This window comes from Hipposideros armiger, unplaced genomic scaffold (assembly GCF_001890085.2).
Source record: "Hipposideros armiger isolate ML-2016 unplaced genomic scaffold, ASM189008v1 scaffold_5, whole genome shotgun sequence".
Taxonomy (NCBI): domain Eukaryota; kingdom Metazoa; phylum Chordata; class Mammalia; order Chiroptera; family Hipposideridae; genus Hipposideros; species Hipposideros armiger.
The window spans coordinates 4864884-4885492 of NW_017731355.1; the positions used below are offsets into that span (position 1 = coordinate 4864884).

The 20609-nt window shown below is 45.8% G+C and overlaps 1 protein-coding gene across 4 annotated transcripts; it reads left to right on the top strand.

Moving 5' to 3' along the window:
- The first annotated feature begins 10014 nt into the window (after positions 1-10014).
- OTX2 (orthodenticle homeobox 2) lies at positions 10015-20038 on the top strand. Of its 4 annotated transcripts, none has more exons than XM_019644909.1 (5): positions 10015-10368; positions 10523-10591; positions 15105-15320; positions 16366-16541; positions 18398-20038. In XM_019644909.1, exons 3-5 carry the CDS (start codon positions 15224-15226, stop codon positions 19016-19018), a joined length of 894 nt encoding a protein of 297 aa, XP_019500454.1. In that variant the 5' UTR covers positions 10015-10368; positions 10523-10591; positions 15105-15223; the 3' UTR covers positions 19019-20038. The 4 variants fall into 4 exon arrangements, with proteins under 4 accessions (XP_019500454.1, XP_019500468.1, XP_019500478.1 ...); XM_019644923.1 differs by having other exon boundaries at positions 10018-10368; positions 16390-16541; XM_019644933.1 differs by having other exon boundaries at positions 10018-10591; positions 16390-16541.
- Positions 20039-20609: the final 571 nt, after the last annotated feature.

The following is a 20609-nucleotide window of genomic DNA, read 5'->3' on the forward strand; positions in this document are numbered from 1 at the left end:
CAGACCCAGCAGCTCCAGAACAAAAGGGCTCTCATATCCTCTTAGCTGTGTAGGAAATTAGAAAGACCAAATTTGGAAAGTAAAAAATGAATTTTTGGATGTTTTTAGGATTAAAAAGAAAACCCCAACAAGCTTCTGAATAATTTGTACCAAAGACGTGAATCAATATGGCCTCGCTACAGGCCACAGGCTATTCCTGGGTGCCATGGCCCACAAATCATATTCCAAAGATAAAATGACCACTCACGAAGAGATGGCTCCAAGACTCTAGTGGGTCTAAGTGGACATACTCGTAGATCAGTAAGATGGCTTTCTAAGAGGTACAATTTAATTCCTCCTGTTAGAGTTCACGAGAAAAAGAGGCTTCATACACTGGCCACCTCTATGGAAGCTCAGTTCTAATCTATCATTTGATCTCCATGATCTATGGAGAAAATTCATGGTAATGTTTGTTTTATGGATGGGGAGCAAATTAAAAAGGGGGGGGGTGTAGAAAATATTTATAGCAAAGACTATATTTGAGAGTTGGTTGTTCCTTGGGAAATCCTGAATTCAAAAGGAAGTAAAACCTATCAACATTGAGGACTGGCCAAGTAGTTGAAGCTAAAAATGGCCAAAACAAATAAATATACAGTAACTACTTCTAGCCCATAAAAAGGGATTTAAAAAGCGAATAGTATTTATAGTTATTTTGAATAGTTTTTTTTCATTCTCTTAGAAATAAGATAAGAATGTAATGATGCTGCACACACATATAGTGTCTATATCTTTTAGATATTGGTTAATATAGAGTTAAATCTCAAGCTTGTTTTTATTCCTATGCAAAAAGTTATCTTCCACCATAGAGCACATCATCTATCTGAACACATAATAAATTATACATTCAGTTGCCTTATGATTTTATTTTTTAGAAACAAATAAAATTCGAACATTAATGGTCACCTACTTTTGTCAGTTAATGCAAACAATTCCTACAGCTTCCCTCGGAATGCTGCTATCATGATCAACACAAGTACTTACAACTTTGAGCAACTGACAAATCTCTCCAGGCTTAATTTTGTCCCCAATAGTCTTCTATACTCTGGAAACCAGAAAACTCAAGGTGACTTCTGCCCTCAGATTTGGGATGGTGAATTTTCCAGAAAAGAATGGATAATGTAAACTTTTAGACCAAATGCTTATTATAAAATCTGCTTCTGCTTTACATGAGAAAAAAAAAAACACTTAGTTCCTAGTCCTGAGCATGAATCTCTAGACACAGTCAACTCCTAACAATTGCACAAAACACAGTGGCCCCCCAAAATGTTTGTTGAATGAATGAATGAATGTGAGTTCGTGTTACAATCAACTTTTGAAAAAATATGTGTGCTCTGAAGACTTCTTAGATTGATAATCACACATCTTTAGAGAAATCAGATTTCAATAGAAAATGTTATACGTGAAAACAAATGGACATATCTATCCATATGTTAATATATTAGTTAATAGCCCAAACTGATCCAAATGTGCAATCAGATTTGACTACATGGTCTAAAGTAAAACGTTTTTTGGTTTTACTAAAATGTCTTCATTAGGACTCTAGAGTTGACTGAGGTTGTATCTACCTAATGTCAACTACCAGGACATTTTTAAATATTTCTTAATGATAATGGAATTATTTGGTTCCCCTCCAAGTGTTTTATCATAGGCCCAGGCTGACTCAAGGTCACCTATTCCTTGGTGAATATCTACAGAATGTCTCAGTTAGAAAAAGCTTTCACCCCAGCCTTTGCTGCTTCTGTGTTTTACTGAAACAGGACAAGGTCAGGATAAACTCAGGGCCATGATTCTATTGATACTCAATAACTATGAGTCATGCCTGTTTCTTCTTTGTTTCTTTGACATACTGTGTGCATCAAATACAAGAGAGCACAACCAGAAGGAAACTGCTTTTCCAAAAGTAACTCAGAACATACCATCTACTTTTGGTGTGGTCTGTGTATCCCAAGTGGTGACTCTGTCATATTCAGAAGCTAAGCGTTGGAAGCAATTATATCTTTGGCTTTTTGCTTGGTCATTAGTTGAATAAGCTGCCAGAAAACTGCCATTTAAGCTAAGAGCTACTGTCTGATGCTGAACTAGCTTAAATGGTATTCAATAAATGATTAGGAATGTCATTATTGAGTGGCTCTCCAAAGTCACACACATGCTAATAAAGATGCCTCCAGCATCCATAGGTCAAATGCCAAGAAACAAATCCCCAAATACAAGTTAGCCTGTTGTTTTTCTTATGTTGTTGGGCAAGTATGACATTTAAAGTTCAAGCTATCCCAAGAAGAGAATCACTTCTTACTGCTCTAGGAGACCTGGTCTCCCCAACCTGTATCCAGCTGATACACATGATCTCACTCCCAGCAGAAACCAAGGCTTGCTTGATGGATTACTTCAATTTTTGCAATCTGAAAAGTGCAGTCGAAAGGAACAGGGAAAGCTCTAGATAACATCACATAGAATGAGGTGAGGAAGGACAGCAGAAAGTTCCTAGACCATGCCAAGAAGTTGATAGCTGACTCTCACCAAAGGGAGGTTACAATGCTCCAGAGAGCCACCTGTCCTGAGAGAAGGAGGGAAGAACCCCTAGCCTCACGGAAAACTTCAGGTCTGCTGGTCTTCAAAGGCCTTGAGAGGCTTCCTAACCCGTGGGTGGAATTACAGAAAAAAAGCATGTCTGCAGGAAGTTTGTAGATGAATAGATGGAAATAGGGAAAAGTGAGGTATGGTTGATTGAGGGATAACAAGGCTGGCCCAGGGACACTGAGGGCTGCAAAGAGAGTGCGCATTTGTGAAACGAACTTTCCTCTGAGGCTATCCCTCAAGGGAAAGGAATGTATCCAGTCGGTCCTTGGAGGATGGGGTCCTTCCTTCTTCCTCCGCAGAATGTGTTTGTGATTGTCCTGGAGCAGCCTTGGAAGTCTGGCTGCTTTCTCCTCTCTTTTCCCTCCCAGACACCTCTCAAGGGCCCAGACCCCAGCAGCATCGCTTTCTCTGGCGCTGCGCGTGGCTGGCCAATGCGAGAAGCCTCCAGAACTCCCTGAAGGAGCGTGCCCCCCCACACCAACCCTTTGGTGAGGGGAGGTGACCGCCTGGTGTGAGAGTGTCCATTGGTCTGCAGCCGCGCCCAGGCCCACATGGGGGGAGGGAGTGATACTGATGCAGGGGCAACCCCTCCCCCCCCAGCTGCCTAATCCTCGGCTGGGAGACTGCCCTGGGGAAGGGACAGGGCCAGAGCAGGTTCCGAGAGCTGCACGACTCCAAACAGCAGGCTGGAGTCCTCCGCGGGCTCCAAAACATATCGTGAAGACCCAAATTGAGATCTGACCCTTCCCCAACCTGCACCCGCCCCCCAAGTCCTGGCGACCGCAAGGGCAGACCGCGCCCTCGAGTTCTCGCGCCTGGTAGCGCTGGCAAGCGCGGGGCTCCTCCGCCCGCAGGGCCACGCCTGGCACTAGGCACCGCCGATCGTTCGGCGCCACGGCTTGGGTGCGCCGGGCCTCCCCTTCTCGCGCTGGCTCCCACACTTCGCCCGCCCGGGTTTGAGGGGGCCGGCGCGCGGCCTGAGTTGGTCGCGCCTCGCTGGGGAAAAGAAAAGCCGAGAGGTGGTTGCCTCCTCCTCCCCATCTCCCATCCTGGAGTCGGGGCGTGCTGGAACTTAGGAAAGGTCGGGATCCACCCCCACCCCCTCCCAGCTTCAACACTCACGCACGCGCGAGCACACGCACACAGAGAGCTGCACGCGCGCGCGCGCGCGCAACACACACACACACACGCTTTGCTCTCCCGGCCCAAGAAGTGAAGAGAAGAGGGGGCGCTTTGGAAAACTTGGTCAATTCGCTCGAGGACTATTTGCTCCTAGATGTCCCCACTATAGTCTCAATTTTTAAAGATTTCCCCCGCACACAACTTTTCCGTAAGTGAATCAAGGCAGAACCCAGCCTCCGAGGCAGCCCAGTCCCTTTTGGTAAACTTCTCAAAATATACCAGGAAGCCCCGGGTATCCAATTCCTCCAGAGCTCGGGGGCCATGGTTTGCGCGGAGACACCCTCAGTCGGGGTGCCTCTTGCCCGGCGGCGCAGCCCGGTACCGCGCGACCCACGGGAAGGGGCGCCTGGCCCCGAGCCACACTTGCCCTAAACTAGCTCGCTTCATCACAGCCCACCCAGATGATTGCACATTAAGAAACGCAAATTAAAGAGTGGGTGAATTGGGGGTGTAGGAAGTCGGGGGAGTCTGCACCACGTATCTCAGGTATGAGCACTTTCCAGTGACATTGATGCAACTGCATTAGAGTTAATGGCAGCAGCCTGCTTCTCATTATTAATTGTCTTTGTGTTTGGATAAAGTATGTAATCTTCTTCTCAACCACACCATTAAAATAGGTTGCCTTTTCAATTAAGAACTGTCGTGAGCACAGCAGTCAATTTTCCTAATGAAGATGCGTTATATTTTCACATTTTTAAAAAACAATGGAAAATCTCAGGTTTTCATTAGGCGCGATTATGGAGAAATATAAGAGAGTTTCCCTAAAATTTATGCAGTCATGTGGTGCATCAAACGCCTGGCTTTTTTTTAAAAAAAATGAAATTTCTGCAGATAAAAGGAAAGCATGAGTATCAAATATGTTCAAACTAACTTCATTCAGATGTTTAAAAGCAAATACTATGAGTTCAAATTTTTCAAATGCACTTAACAGATATAACAATAAAAACAAGTCGGTGACTGTGAAAATACCTGCATGTAAACTTCTGGGGGGATCCCTTCCAGTTTAGAGATGATTTGCAGATCTTCAACTACTATCGGTGATGTTTGTTGAAAATGCACTATGCACGTTAAGATAATGTGCAGTCTTTGAACAAATACCTCAGCTTGATCATTAAGGAGCAAAAAATGTCTGGGCTGTGCACCTACAATTAGTTTTTGTTTGTTTCCTTCCTTGCTTTCATTTTTCTTCTTTATTTTTTAAAAAAAGACCATTGAAAGCCACCTGTTCTAACTGGGAGAACTGTTTAAAATTCTATGCCTTGTGATAAGCAATTTTTCAATTGTTGTAAAAAATTTTTTAAATTGCAAAATTCTAATGTTGAATTTTAAAAAATGGTCAGAAATATCCATTCCTGGATATGAAAGTGGAAAGTTTGCACCTATGAACAAAAATGCAGTGTGTTATTCATTTCCTAATCTTGGGAATGTGAGAGCACGTAGTGAATAGGATCTGTCAAGATCTATGTTTTCTTTTGTTAAGAAAAAATTTAAGTTACTATCTTTTGCATAAGAAATATTGTTTTAGACAAACAATTCTTCTTTTTATCTCTCTGCATTCAATGTGATACTCTCCTAGGAGCCACATTAGAGCTAAGTGTTTGAGAAAAAAATAAGTCAAATTCTAAATACAAGAAAAAAGTTCCCAACAACAGACTTTTTTTTTCTTTGTAAGGCAACATCACTTGTGTTTTTTTTTCAGACATGATCTTTTTCAGGTTTTAGGTGTTATATCTTTTAAAAATTGAACTTTTTTTAAATCAACCAGCCCCTTAAAATGATCTGCAAAGAGTGGGAAATTAGATTTTCGATTAAAACCTTATCCCATCTCGAAGGATTACTTTATATTGATTCTTAAATATGGCTACAATTGATGGGCTCTAATTAAAAATCCAAAGGAAAAGTCTGTCGTGCCCATATAAAAGAATCTTTTCATATACGGGAAATAAAGCTTGTAAAAGGTTACAAATAAAAGATTAGAGATTTATCCAAACTAGTGTAAAGCTTCACTGAGGTTTTCTTTTCTTCCTTTCTTACAAAACCATTGCCAGGTCTTTTCGCTCCCCGTTTTAAATGAAGTTTGCAAACAAGCAAGATATTGGACTGTAATGGTTGTTTTATATCAACTCTGTAAGCTCAAGGCTGCTGCCTGCAGTAGACTTGACTTCAAGGAAACTTCAGGACCAGCAGATGAAAATTATATAAACTGACAGCTACCACCCTTCATCAATCCATCCACATTCCCGTCCACACCTTCCCAACACACACACACACCCCTTTGCTCTCCATCTCTCAAACTCACACAAGCCCTTCCTATCCCCCAGCCTAACCTTGCTCTGCACACACACACACCCTTGGTCCCCACATGCTCAGAGGCAGACGCGTAGCTCCCAGCTCACACTCAGCTCATAAATGTCTCACAGCCCCACATCTCGCACTTGTCACACAATCTTAATCCGTTTCATTCCGGAACAACATGGTCCTCTTTTCCTCTTTTTTTTTTTTTTTTTTGCATTTGGAATTTGCCTCCTACTCTTTTATCAAGACAGCACAATCCTATCTTTGAAGTCGTTTCTTTCCCCCTTACCCGCTTTTCTGAGGCAATCGCAATGCAGGGAATAAGCAACCCCCCAAGCTTAATTCATAAGTGATCTGTTGCCTGCGATTTCCCCCCAAATTCTGCCTGCAGTGCCAGTCTTTAACCCTCGTTAAAAAAATTAAAAGTTAATCTTGTCAAAGTTTTAAATAAAGACGTATCTTAAAACCTAATGAGAAATGATTTTTCCCCCCTAAATAGCGTGGCAGTTCTCAGGCAAGACGTGGTTCCCCCCACTGTCCACTGAATCACTGAGAAGATTGTGAATTAATCTTCATATTTCTGAAGTAAGTGTTCAGGGAGTCTAACTGGCTCCTTTCCCCCTGAGAGGCTGTGTTCTCACGGAATATGGGTTTTGTTCTTCTTTTTTTAATTAGCCTGGCAGAATCCTGAGATCTCTCTCCTTTCTCCTCCCACTCCTTTACTCTACCCCACACCACCATAGTTAATAAACTTGGAGGAAAGTTCGGAATATTTTAAACCGGTCTGGCATGTGGGGTGGAGAAAGTAAGCCCAGAGAACACCAGGCATGAATCTAGATTTCAAAATATGAATATCAGCCATATTTTGGAAACTGCATGCAAACTCGGACAAATAATTTGATTTTCTTAATTTAGCTTCTGAATACTTATATCTCACATTCATAGCAAGATAATTGTACTTGTGGCAATTAAAAAAATCTGTTAATGAAAATTATTTAAAAACACAAAGCAAGCTACCATAAGTCAGATTCATAGGGAAAAAAAATTTTTTTAAGACACAGGACACAAAAGAAACAGAAGTTAAATATGAACAGAGAAAATACAATGACTATATAGTAAGTATACTGGAAGTTCAAGGACTTACTGAAAACCAAGAGTTATCCAAAGAGTCTTTTTCTCCCACCAAGCGTCTAACGTTTTCAGTACAACAACCCAGGCCCCCTCCCTCCCGGCAAAGCCAGTGGCTTTTGTCCTGACCTAGAGTAGGGTTTGTGGGGACTGTACCTGAGCCGGGCTGTCTGCAATTTCCAAATTGACAAGAAGAGACTGGAAGATAAAGAGCATGTTCTTACAGGTGAAGAGCAATTTTGCAACTTTTCCAGGAGAAAGCTTGCTTGCTACCAACTGCTGCAGTCTGGGCAGAATTCCTCTAGAAAGAAAAAGAAAGTCTTTTTTTTTTTTTCCTCTGTGTGCCTCTCTGTCTCTAGTTCTCTTTCTCCTCTCTGTCTCTCAGATCCAATCTTTTAAGAGCTTCAGCACATTGCTAAGCTAAAGGGAAATTCTCTTTGATAAAGCGGTGTTTCCAGCTTCTGGGTTTTAAAACCTAAATCTATATTCAAATCTGGCTGAAGGTGTGTTCTGGGATTTATGAAAGCCTCTTAAAGGGGTAAATTTACCAAACCGTGACAAAATCATCACAATCTTACTTTAGACATCTGAAGTGGATGAGAATTTTAAAGAGACCCTTGTTTATTTAACACTGTCCATGTCCAACTCCTAGTTTATTGGCCCCGCATTTCTGTGAAGTTATTAGACTAGAGGGCAAAGGAGAAGCAGAAACTGTCTGCTGCAAAGGAAAAAGCCCTCTCACCCCCACGGCGCCGAAATCTGCCCCTATCCAACAGAACTGGGGAATTTTCAGGGAGATTCAGCTGTCCCCTGCCATCAGAGACCGAAAAACCTCTACATCGGGCTTAAGGGGTTTCTCCCACGACACTGTACCCTAGAGCAGATAGATCTCCCAGTCTAAAATTTTTCACTTACTTTGTGGAGATCATAAGTGCTTGTTCTAATATTTCTCCACCCCTCTCCGCCCCCACAGCCCCCAAACACTTCCCTCAGGCCCTTCCCCTCTGCCAGACCATCAACGTCCATTTTTCTTTTTCGTTCTTTGATGCTTTAAACCTCGTTGAGATCAAATTGGGGGAAACACTGTCTTTTCTCGGGGTAGAAAGGAGTTTCTGGCTGGGGAGGGCGGGGGGTTTCAGGTTGGATTTGCTCTTCCTTCACCCAAAGCATGGTGATTCTGGCTAAGTGCGCCCAAGGAGCGCCGTGTAGGCCAGACCGCCTGGGGCACTTGTCGCCCCCCGCCCCAAATAAAAGGTCCCGGGGTGGGGGGCAGTCGCCAGGTGTTCAGTACAGTGGGGGCAGGGTGAGAAAAAAAAAAAGGTCTGTACTCACCCTCCCCCCAGCCCGGGCCCCCAGAAAGTCGCTACTCCTGGGAACGGGACAGCCAACGGGTGTCTTCGGTCTGGAGCGGTCGTGGAGGGCACTGGAGGAGCTGGACAGACCCCAGAGCGTTTGGGGGCTCGTGAGGACGCCGGGGCCCAAAGCTCTAGAAACACCTGCGAGGCTGGTCGAGGCCGCGGAGTGCCCATCCCCAGGCCAAGCCGCAGCGCAGCCCCGCTGCTGAGCGCCTGCCGCCTCGTGCGTACTCCCGTAATTCGTTAATTGCTGTAAATCCCAAGGACGGCCACATTTGATTACACATACAGTATAAGAACCGACAACAAAGCGACGAATTAATTACCAACTTCATTAACATAGGTCCCCAAATTAAAGGCAGCGAGCTGTTTCTTTGGGCCCACTTGCCGTCGTGGTGGTTGTTGGAGGGGGGAGGGTGTTTAGGAAGAGGTTTTATTTTTCTTTTCCAGCATTGTGAGTTGCGAGGGAAGCACGGTCTTCTGCTCCCCACCCCCACCCCGCCATTCACAAAGCCTCGGGCCGTCCACTTGTGCCCCCCCCACCCCACCCCCGTCCCGCTGCCCAAATCCGTTTCTGCTTTTCTGGGGACTCAGATCTTTTTGAAAGCTGGTGGGTCCCCCTCTCTGTGCCTGGAGGAAAAGTTGAGCTGGTGTTCGCTCTCCCCGTCTTGGGTCCCCTGTTGCCGACACTCTCCTTCGGTTCTCAGTCCCCAGCTCTGGCTGCAGGCTGAGTTAGCTCCAGGCCCCGCTGCTGCACGCGTTGGGCCGAGAAATTCTGTTTCCAACGCGGGCCTCCCTCCCTGAGTATCTTGCCAACCCCACTCTCACAACCCCGAGTCCTGACCTGTCCTTCGGTCTCCCCAAACTGGCCCTGGGGTTACATTCCGGGTTCGTGTCCTTTGCAGCCTGCCTTGGACTTCTTAAAAGTAAAAACCCTGCGCGGATACCGGGAGCCCGAGTCCCCTAATTTTGGGGAACGGGGGGATGTTTATAAGGGCATAATGAGTTGTAGAGATACTGCGTTTTTGAAAATAGTTTGTTCTTGGACTCGTGTATCGTCTCTCCCTTGCTTACATGCCCAAGCCTCACTCCCAGGCCCGCTCCCTGCACCCTTCCTGGTCCCCTCAGTGTGGTCTGACCCTGTTTGAGAAGGCATAGTTGTGTTTTTAAGGGGTTTTTAAGCCTCAGTCTGACTGGCTTTCTGCGTCTGATTCATACAAACATTGCTGGCTTGCAATGCGATAACCCAGTCATCCCCCACCCTCACCCTTTCTCCAGCTTTTACTTAAATATTTCTACCTTCCCATCTTACATCGTGTGGATTTCCTTTCTCCCCTTCCCTAAAACAAAAACACAACAAAAAAGGGGGGAGGGCAAAAGGGAGGACAGGAAGAGGAGGAGAAGTAGGTAAGGAGAGGCCTCCCTGCCCATCATTTTAATTATACAATTAGTTCACATGCTCTGGCCCATAATGTATATTTTAAGCAGAGCCCAGTGTCTTTCAAGAACATTCTGGTAATGTCGGAGGCCTGGATTTGTTGCCTGCTCGTCCCCCCGTGCAGCAGCGGCCTGTTTTCCTCCCCCTGTTGTGTGTTTTTATTATTTTCCCTCTGGCTTAGATGTGTCAATCATTCTCTCCCTGCCATTGGTTGGAGAGTTTGCGTCAAAAAGTTGCCAGAGAGGCGCTTTCTCAGCAAATCTCCCTGAGAGCGGAACCGACCTCAGCTCCAACTCAGCCTCCACTGTTATTAAAAATAAAAATCGCTAGAGCAGCCCTCATCACGTCTACTTTGTATGTATCGCAGAGGGGCCCACGCGTGTTTTGAACTCGAGCTACTTTTCCTCATTTTCTGTTCTTTAAAAAATTTTTTTTTCGTTGTGTTTGACTTTTTATGAAAGGGTGAAGACTGCAAGGTTGCTAACTCAATACTCTTGATTTCTTCTAGGATAGCTGGTTATTTGGAATTTTGAAGGATAATTTGATTTTTTTTTCTAACCTCCCATGCGGCTGTAAGGTAAGTGTTCCGTCTGTCTTGTCTGTCTGTCTATATCCGTATGTTCCCCTCTGTCTACCATCACCCCAGTACATCCTGATGCACCTCTGCGAACGTGGAGTCATTTTCTAAAGACTGATGTATTTTTTCCCTTGTAAATTTTTGAGGCGTAATAACGACCCTTGAGAAAAATTTATGATCTGGAGATGAGTGCAGGAGTGGGAGGAAGGGAAGGGAGTGCGCTCCTGGGCTCGCCGCTTTCGCAAAACCCTGCGAGTCTAACGTAGGGTGTTTTAGAGGGGTTTTGTTTGTAGTTTTGTTTTATGTCAACGCCCATTCTGGGTTTCTCCCTGAGATCTTTGCGTTTTGGCTCTCAGCTGTGGTTGGGTCATTTGGATTGAGCCCAAGGACGTTTTCAGAGTCCGAGACAAAAAGATGCAGATGCAGCTAGAGGGATGGATAATAATGATAGTAATAGCAGCGTAGTAGTAGCAGTAATAATAATATTAATAATAATAATAATAATAACAATAACAACAACAACAGGCGCTTCCCAGGGCCGGCGCGCCCGAAGCCCGGCTAGTTCGCGAGCCGGCGGGCGCGGGCGGCCGCCGTTCTAGCCCCTGTCTCTCCCTAATGAACGTGAGAGGAGAGCAGAGCCAGTAACCGAGGAGGCGGGGAGCGCCGGCATCTCTGGTCCGCCAGCTAAGAGCAGCTCACCTAGCTTCGGTCTCTGTTCTCGGCCTCTTCAAAGACCTCCAGGTCTCCCTCTCTCCTTTGTGAACACCCCTTTTCTCCTGTCCCCCCAAACCCTGAGAGTACAATAACCCCCCGTAGGTTTTGTGGTCCCAACCAGGCCGAGCGAGCGTAGAAGAGTCGTTGCACAGCGTGACTTTGCCGGGAATGGTTCAGGGTCCGCTCGCTCAGCCCTCCGCGCGCACCTGGGGCGGGCAAAAGTGGCAGTGAGTGGCCCCCGCTCCGCCCCTGGCCGCAGCGGGGCCGGGGACCGAAACCTTCCGGTGGGGAAGGCGGCCCCAGGGCTGTTCGAGGACAGGGGCAGCGGCGGGGTCGGCCTGCGCGCTCCCCTCCCGGGCTTGGGGACAGAGGAGTATCGTGGGCCCCGGCCGGGGTCGAGGGGTGCGCTGAGGCCCAGAACCATCAGAAGGTCTCAGCTGGCATCCGGCCTCAGGGACGTGTGCCGCAAACTCGGAAGAAGTCTTCATGTTGATGCGTTCAAGTGACTCTTGAAATCACGGTCCGATTACAGGATACATTTTTGAAACGCAAGTCCCCCTTCAGAATTCCACCGAGTTGGCCTTTTCCTTCTTTGCAGACACAAGTGGGGTGCAGGACAGAAGGCCTGGAGTGGTGGATTACTTGGGGAGGGGATGGTGAGGTTGCTCTTTGACATTCTCCCCTCGGTCCTAGAGCTGCAGGGTCAGGATCTGTATCTGCTGTTCACCTCAGGCCGCTTTCCAGTCCCCAGTTGTTAGCCCCAGAGAGGAGTTGCCGAGGAAACTCCTCCCCCCAAAGGAGGTAGACACCCAGACCTCTCCTCACGAGCGAGCACCGGGTTTTCTCCTCGCCATAATTAATAGTCAAGGCCAACCCTTCTGGCACGTTCTTCCTGCCTCCCTCGCGGGTGGCAGTGTTGTTTGATTACCCTGAGGCCAGAAACTTTCACTCGAGTTCGTTGGAGAGAGGCCGCGCCGGCTGTTTTCCGCGGTGCCCACACGTCTCCTTTTTCTTTCTCTCCTCTTCCTCTGCGTTGTCGTCCCTGCCGCAGGCCAGTCGCCAGTCCGCGTAGTTTTGTTTCCTTTCCATCATGCAGAAAATTAATCAGCCCCGGCGAGAAGCAGAGCTGAGCACGGCGGCCTGTAATTAAGGGACGTGTGCCCCTCGGATTATCTCGTTAGTTTATCAAGAAAACATTTATTATAATTAATTCTCGGACGAGGTAATTATTGAGCGAGGACACAGCAACTCGTAGATAGGCTCCTTGGAAGAAAAAAAAAACCGGGAGGGGTAGATGGGGGTGGGGGTAGCGACAGATTGCGCGAATTGACCGTTAGATATAAGGCGGCGCAGGCCCGGGCGGGCAGTGGAGCTGGACCTCGGGCTGCGAGACTGCCGGGCAGGGACGCCGGATTGAGTCACTTGCGCCCGGAGGTGCGGGCGCCGACCGGCTGCGGGGACCCACCACGCGACCGCCGTTCGTTCCTTCTAGGTAGGAGTTCTCCAGCGGCCACCTTGGGAACAGTCGTTCCGAGGCTTATATTTTTGAAAAAGTATTGTTTTTTCCCCTTCTGGGCTCTGCTTAGAGAGAAAGGGAGAAAGGAGTTCTTGCAGAGCTTTTAAAGTTGGATGAAAGGGCCCACGCCATTGCCTCGTTTTTGGAGTGCATACCTGGATTGGCTGTTGAAGAGTTCCTACATAGCTTTGTTTTTGGAGGGTTTTTGTTTGTTTGTTTTTTCTTTTAAAGATGGGTCCAGTAAAAAAGCGAAACCAGTTTATCCGAGAGTTTTAGCTATTTTGCAATGGTAAGGGCAAAGGAACCCCAAAAAGTATCTCGGTCCTGGTACTTTCTGTTACCACGTTTAATGTTGAAATGTGCTACTTGAATGTATGATGCGTCAGGCATTTCTAATTGGGCGAGAGCTCTGCATGTAAGAAGGAATACTTACCATGTGTACATCCGATAGGATTCCAGGCTTTTCTATAGCAGTTCAGAACTTTCTAACATAGTGAGATTGTATTAAACAAGAACTCCGGCTTAGAGGCTATTTAAACAAACAAATGACTGTATTTTAAAGCAATATCATTTCCACAGCCTCCAAATAACTCTTGAAAAGAAGAGTGATTAGAAACCATGCAGTCTTTGTTGTAGGAGCAACTAGGCTAATGCTATTGGTGAGATAATACAAACTCCTCCAGGAAGGGCATTTATTAAATTATATTAAATTATATATGAAGGTGGAAAAGCATGATTTTTGTGCACTGCATTAAAATCAGGAAGAAGTTGCAGTAACCTAGTTCCATTTGTGGAATTTTGTGTCTTTATCTCTTAAGCAATGTAAATATGAAAACCCACAGTCCGTAACACCCAGTAGGACCTTTGTGAACGTAAGAAGGAAACTCTCCTAATCTTGTATCCGCCATTTTGAAGCAAATTCTCAGAGTATCAAAGTTGCCAAGTAGAGATCCTTGCAGGATAAGTGCCATCTTTTAGGAAGATAAAAGCCAGACTTGCCAACTGCCAGCCTGTATTAACATCCATTTTGGATCCCTTGGCTTGGGGGAGTGAGAGACACTCAGCCGAAGAAAGTAAATAACTTTTCTTTTTCTTCCTTTCTATTCAGTCCCTGAGGCTCTTTTTCTTATAGGATTGTAGGAAACTTGAAAGGGAGAAGTTCTATTAGTTTCACAACTTTGGGTGTTTGTGTATCTACTTTCTTCAAAACTAAAATGTGCAAAGGCAGCTAGAGTTAACAGGAAACTGCTGGAGCTGCAGAGGACCCAAAAGTCCGAAAATTTGCCTCCCGCAGGACCTGCAGCCTCCACACATCAAAATCAACATGGAAGCGGCTTGCACTACAAATGCGAACCCTTTCTACTTGCAGATGTAGGGGCCTCTCATTTTCTGATTGGTGGGATTCTAACTTTACTTCAGAATTTCTAGCAAACCTGGTGCCAATTTGGGAGACTTTTTTTTTTTGCACTATGTTTAAATATTTGATGGGTGTCGATTAAAAGTTAAATATTTGTTTGTTTAGCTTTAGTGCTTTATACACGTATAATCAAGATTCTCCAAAACTCTAATAAATCTGTTACTTACCTCAAAATCTAATTACCCAGTCTACTAATTAGGTGAAAATGATTACTGGAAATTACTTTAAATGTGGAATAATAGTGGCTGAGCAGTTTTCTCAAGTTTGTCGATTAGCAAGTTGGTATTTTAGATGTTAAATGCACTGACATTTTAGGTTCGAAGCTGTTGAAAGTGGTAAAAAGCTAAGATAATTAAAATCTGCCTTGGAAAGGCAACAGTCTGGGGAGAGGTAGATTTCTTGAATTGTTTCTTTGTTTCTCACCAATGGGCTTTGTTATCAGCATTATTTATTTAACCAAAGAGTTCTTTGTCTCTGCAAATGGCCCCAATCAAGTTTTGTTTGAGACAATTAGCTAGTGCCAGCCAATGAGTCCTATGCAAATGAAGGGATAGGAATGCAATGTGTGCATTTGAAGGCGTGGGGTTTTGTTCTTCGGGAAAGCAGATTGTAATAGCTTTCTTCGGGTACTTTTTTTTTTTTTAAGTTTAGGGTGGGGGTGGGGAAGACAGGTTTATCTGGTCTCCATCCCCTCTGGTTTCAGAGAAGCTGGGGGGTTGGGGAAGTGAGGAGGGTCTGCAAGCCCTTTAAAAGCCCCTGCCCGGAGTAGCCCGGGCTCTTTTTAAGTTAGTGGTGGAACGTGGGAGAGCTGCTCCCTCCGAAGCAGTAAACCAGCACCTCTGTTTGTTTGTTTGCTTTGCCCTTAGTTCCACCACTCCAAACCCACCCACCACGGACCCTGAATCTGTCCACTCCCGGCGAAGCGAGATCTTCCGGCTGGGTTCCCCCGATTTGGGCCAACTTTGCGCCTCCTAACAATCTTAGCATGATGTCTTATCTTAAGCAACCGCCTTACGCAGTCAATGGGCTGAGTCTCACCACTTCGGGCATGGACTTGCTGCACCCTTCGGTGGGCTACCCGGGTAAGTGAGCCCCGCCGAACTCCTGCCCAGCCCTTCCCCACGCCCGCCCCGCGGGGATGTGACACCCTCTCCCCCGGAGCTCTGGGGTTGGCGGTTACGCTGACCACCGCCCCAGTTCCAGGCGAAGTCTCCCCTGGGTTTTCCTTCCGAGAAGCGGCACAGAGGCCCAGGGCATTTAGTGGTGGAAGAGAGGACCGGGGCTGAGGGGGAACGAGGAGGTGGATCGACAACGCTTGCTCACAAAATCACATCGCCTGATTCTTAATTAGAGTGAAAAGGGGACACACATTGCCGTGGGGCGAAGAAGGCTACTGCCCTTGTCATTTTAGGGTGAGAGGCTCTCCTACCCATATCTCAAAGCTCAATTCCTCCGAAGTACCCTCCGGGAGAAGCCGGATTTCTTTTCACAAATTCTCCCTGCCACGCAGGGGGGGCGGAGGGGTTCCCCTCTGACCTCCAGGCCTTCCGCGCTAATCCCTAGAGGTGTGATTCACCCGGGGTGCGGGTGCCTTCCTCTCCCATCAGATCGGTTTTTTTAAATCCTCCTAGAAGGAGTATGAAATACGCCCCCATTTTAAAGATGGGGGGAAGGCCCTTGGAGTCCTAAAGCCCAAGATCTCGAGCAGGATCGAGATTCGCCGTAAATCCGAGCTGCGGGACCTCGGGGATTCTTTGACTTCACGGAATGGATTTGTGTGTGTGTGTGTGTGTGTGTGTGTGTGTGTGTGTGTGTGTTGTGCGTTAGGTGTGTGTTTTGGAGGCGTTTTGGTTTTTTGGTCTTCCATTTATTTCATTTGTTTTGTTAGCTTCCCAAGGGGCGCTCTGGCTGGAGAGACCTCTAATGTCAGCAGGGTGGGGGTTTCCCCTACAAGGGGCAATGTGTGTCATGGAGGAGCCGAGGCCGGGGAGGGTGTGGGGAGAACATTGCTAGGCTCTGGGTTGAAAGGCTGGGAGGACCAGGGGAGTGGTGCAGAGTGGGGTGGCGGTGGGGTTGGAGCACCCGCAGAGACCCCTGTGACTGAGAAACTGCTCCCCCACCCTAAAGGGCCCTGGGCTTCTTGTCCCGCAGCCACCCCCCGGAAACAGCGCCGGGAGAGGACGACGTTCACCCGAGCGCAGCTAGACGTGCTGGAAGCGCTGTTTGCTAAGACCCGGTACCCAGACATCTTCATGCGGGAGGAGGTGGCACTGAAAATCAACTTGCCTGAGTCCAGGGTGCAGGTAGGGCAGATGGAGACAGACCCATCCTTCTGACCACGCTTCCCCTCACCCGAGCAAGGTTTATGTTAAGGACCCAGGCGAGTCCCAGGTCTGAGAGATGACCAAAAGGAGGTTTGAAACTAAATGCTCCGCAGGAGGCCAGCAAACTCTTCTAAGGCTTCTTGAGTGCCTGATTTCTCCTGCAGCTCCTTTTTGTTCCCCCACCCCCACCCAATCCTGTAAGCAAGGGTCTTCAGGCTGCAAAGTAAAACTGGCAATGTAGCTGAGGTCCTAGAACTCCTGGGTCCCTGGCCTACAGAGGCCCAGCCTTGGCAGATTTTAAGTACTGACTGTCACATACTATTTTAATACTTAACCTTCCTTTATGTGGAAATCCTCCCCATTCTCATCCACTTTTAGGGGTGAAAGAAGCTTAGCTCCGGATAGTCCCAATATTTTTACAGTTGAAGAAATGAATGACTTGCTCAAGGTCACATGTCAGTTTGGTGGTAGAGCCAGGCTGTAGAAACAGCTGGTGCTCTTACCAAAGAAATTGCGTAAGAGTGTTTTCTATGACTTCTTAAGGATTGAACAGAATTTGCTAGCTCTGAGCCACTTAGCAGATAAAATGTCTGCATAATATCCCCGGTGACACCCGCCCCCTGCCCCCCCACCCCCTTTCCCTTAGGCCTTCTTAACTTGACCTTAAGCTGGAAAGGGAAAGTAAAGTCCAACTTCCCTGGAACTCAAGCCCCAGACAGAGTTCTCTGGAAAGAATGTTTAGCACCTAGATTACATACACACCAGAGACTCCCCTTCAGCTAGGACACATCAGAGTTAGCTGCAAACCTGACTTTTTCAAAGTAGGATTGAAGATGTTTTAGCACTTATGAGGCTTAAACAAATGTCTTCACTGAAAGAAAATGACCAAAGGGTTGGTGGTGTTGTACTCGGCCTTGGCAGCACCGTTTTTACCACAGTTAGGACATCCATATGGAGAACTCATTGAAGAGGACAACTGAAGAATTGTTGCCAGAAAATGCTGGTAGTTTCTCTGAAAAGCCCCCTCACACACCAAACACAGCCCCTTCATTACAGAACATGAACAGGGCTGGTAAAAAGAATTTTTCAAAGTTGCAGACAGAAGCTTAAGTTGACAAGCCAATGAACTAGTACAGGCAACTGAATCTATGTGCTGAGTGGCACTACCCTGAAGGCAGACTCCAGTCCTAGACTTGAGGCTAGCAGAGAAGTCTGCCCTTGAACTCAAAGCAGAACACATATAAGTCACTCCACTTCCCATGAAGAAGGTTTCTACAAATAGTGGTTTTCAGATCTCCTTCCTCAACAGGATCAACTTCTCCTTGGAGCTTTTTTTTTGTAAGTGAGTCTTTCTAGGAGAGACAAAAATAGAGTGATGGAAACAACCTCCATATTAGCAGTTGCTCCCTAGAAGTGTTTGAATTTAGGCAGTCCTTGTTGGCATGCACAAACAGAATTGTTTTACCTCCCTTGTGTTTTCCTCTAAAAAACACAGATCCATTCTAGCCCATTGTGAGAGTGTTCCAAAATACAGCTGGGTCTGTGTGTATGTGTGTGTTCAAGGTGATAGGAAACGGGGAGAATTTTTAGCCATATGATTTGGGTGATTATCTTAAATTTTATTCTAGGCTAGGAGCAAAGCAGGGTCAAGTGCTTCCCCTAACTTTCTTACAATTCCAGGAGCATATATGAGAGTACTAAAGAATGGGTTTTCAGTGGCAGGAGATTGTCTGCTTAGCTCATCTGTCCATGTAGGACAGATTATAATATGGGAGCCACTCTTGTTCTTAATGAGTTGCTGAAACCACGTTAAAGAAATTTCTTTCCCTTTCAAGGTATGGTTTAAGAATCGAAGAGCTAAGTGCCGCCAACAGCAGCAGCAGCAACAGAATGGAGGTCAAAACAAAGTGAGACCTGCCAAAAAGAAGACATCTCCAGCTCGGGAAGTGAGTTCAGAGAGTGGAACAAGTGGCCAGTTCACTCCCCCCTCTAGCACCTCAGTCCCGGCCATTTCCAGCAGCAGTGCTCCTGTGTCTATCTGGAGCCCAGCTTCCATCTCCCCACTGTCAGATCCCTTGTCCACCTCCTCTTCCTGCATGCAGAGGTCCTATCCCATGACCTATACTCAGGCTTCAGGTTATAGTCAAGGATATGCTGGCTCAACTTCCTACTTTGGGGGCATGGACTGTGGATCTTATTTGACCCCTATGCATCACCAGCTTCCTGGACCAGGGGCCACACTCAGCCCCATGGGTACCAATGCAGTTACCAGCCATCTCAATCAGTCCCCAGCTTCTCTTTCCACCCAGGGATATGGAGCTTCAAGCTTGGGTTTTAACTCGACCACTGATTGCTTGGATTATAAGGACCAAACTGCCTCCTGGAAGCTTAACTTCAATGCTGACTGCTTGGATTATAAAGATCAGACATCCTCATGGAAATTCCAGGTTTTGTGAAGACCTATAGAACCTCCTTTTGTGGGTGATTTTAAAATATACTGGGCTGGACATTCCAGTTTTAGCCAGGCATTGGTTAAAAGAGTTAGATGGGATGATGCTCAGACTCATCTTCTGATCAAATGTTCCGAGAGGCATAGAAGGAAAAATGGGAGCTCCTTAGAGGGGCCCACCAACCAGCAACCTGAAATGGACAAACCAATCTACTTAAGATCCTGTCATAGTTTTAGATCATTGGTTTTCCTGATTCTCAGTGATCAAAAGCATTCTAGCCATGTGCAACCAAATACCACCAAAAAACGAACAATACTAAATTGTGAGGGAAAGGAGGGCAGGACATAGCCTTCTTAAGCAGAGGTGTTCCAATGTTTTAGCCAATCCTTGGTTGAATCTTAGGAATGGACAGTGTCTCAAGCTCACTCACATTTCATGACCAACTGTTAGTTGGCACTGAAAACCTTTTCAGGGCTGTGTGAATTGTGTGACTGATTGTCCTAGATGCACTACTTTATTTAAAAAATAATGTTCATAAGGAGTCAATATGTAGTTTAAGAGACAATCAGTGTGTGTCTTATATAAATGGTACATCTGTGGTTTTTAATCTGTGCTAGACTTCAAAACTGTGATCTCCTGTTATTGTATGCAACCTGGAACTCCACCTCTGCAGGGGTTCTTCTGTGATTAAATAGGTTATAATTATAAGCAAAATTCAGAGCAACTGAGTACTTAACTAAAAAGGTTCCCTTTGGCTGGAGGTGAGCTGCACTGAAACTTGACAACAAAATGTCTCTGGACAAGGAGAGGGGGAGAAGAGAAACAAGGACACCAATTTATCTGTAATTTACTGTTGGTAAGGCTAGCAGTAAAGAGACATTGGTCAATTGCTCTGACCCTGATGAATTTAGAAACTGAGATCATTGTTGTTTATGCTTGCAGATGTTAACTGGAAAAGTTATATATGCATAAACTTTCCTGGATTTGGCAGATATGTATAATTATATTAAAATGGTTCTAGCACAACGTTGGGTCCAGTTTAATTCTACACTGCTATTTATGAACAAGCCCACATTTCAGCCTCCTTCCCAAAACATGTTTTTCTTAGGTCAGAGAGCAAACCTTATTTTTAAATTTTTGGAATCTAATCTAAAGATGAACTAGACACGAATGACTGTGGTATGTAAACTTTTTGAGACTTTCATCAGGATTGCTCTGAAATTGAATATAGAAAGCCTAACAATCATTAGGATCTTGCTCTCTTTGCTTTTCCCTCCCTGCTGCATACCATGATCTCTCAGTCACTTTATTAGTATGTTTTAACATAGGTCTTTTTTTTTAAGCAAGAAGGGAAGAACTGTAGTACCACAGAGAAAATGAGAATGACAAAAATTCCGTGTTTTTATTCTTATTTGATTAAGAGGATTTTTTTAACTTCAAAAAAAAATCAGGTAAACATGAGAGGGAATGTAATCAGAATCTGAAAGCAATTCAGGCAGAAATGATCTCTGAACAAAAGAGTTTCAGAAAAGTTTTAAAACCTATAATTTCAGTAGTTGAACGTAAGGCAGGTTGGTCAGTTTTTTTTTTTTTAAGT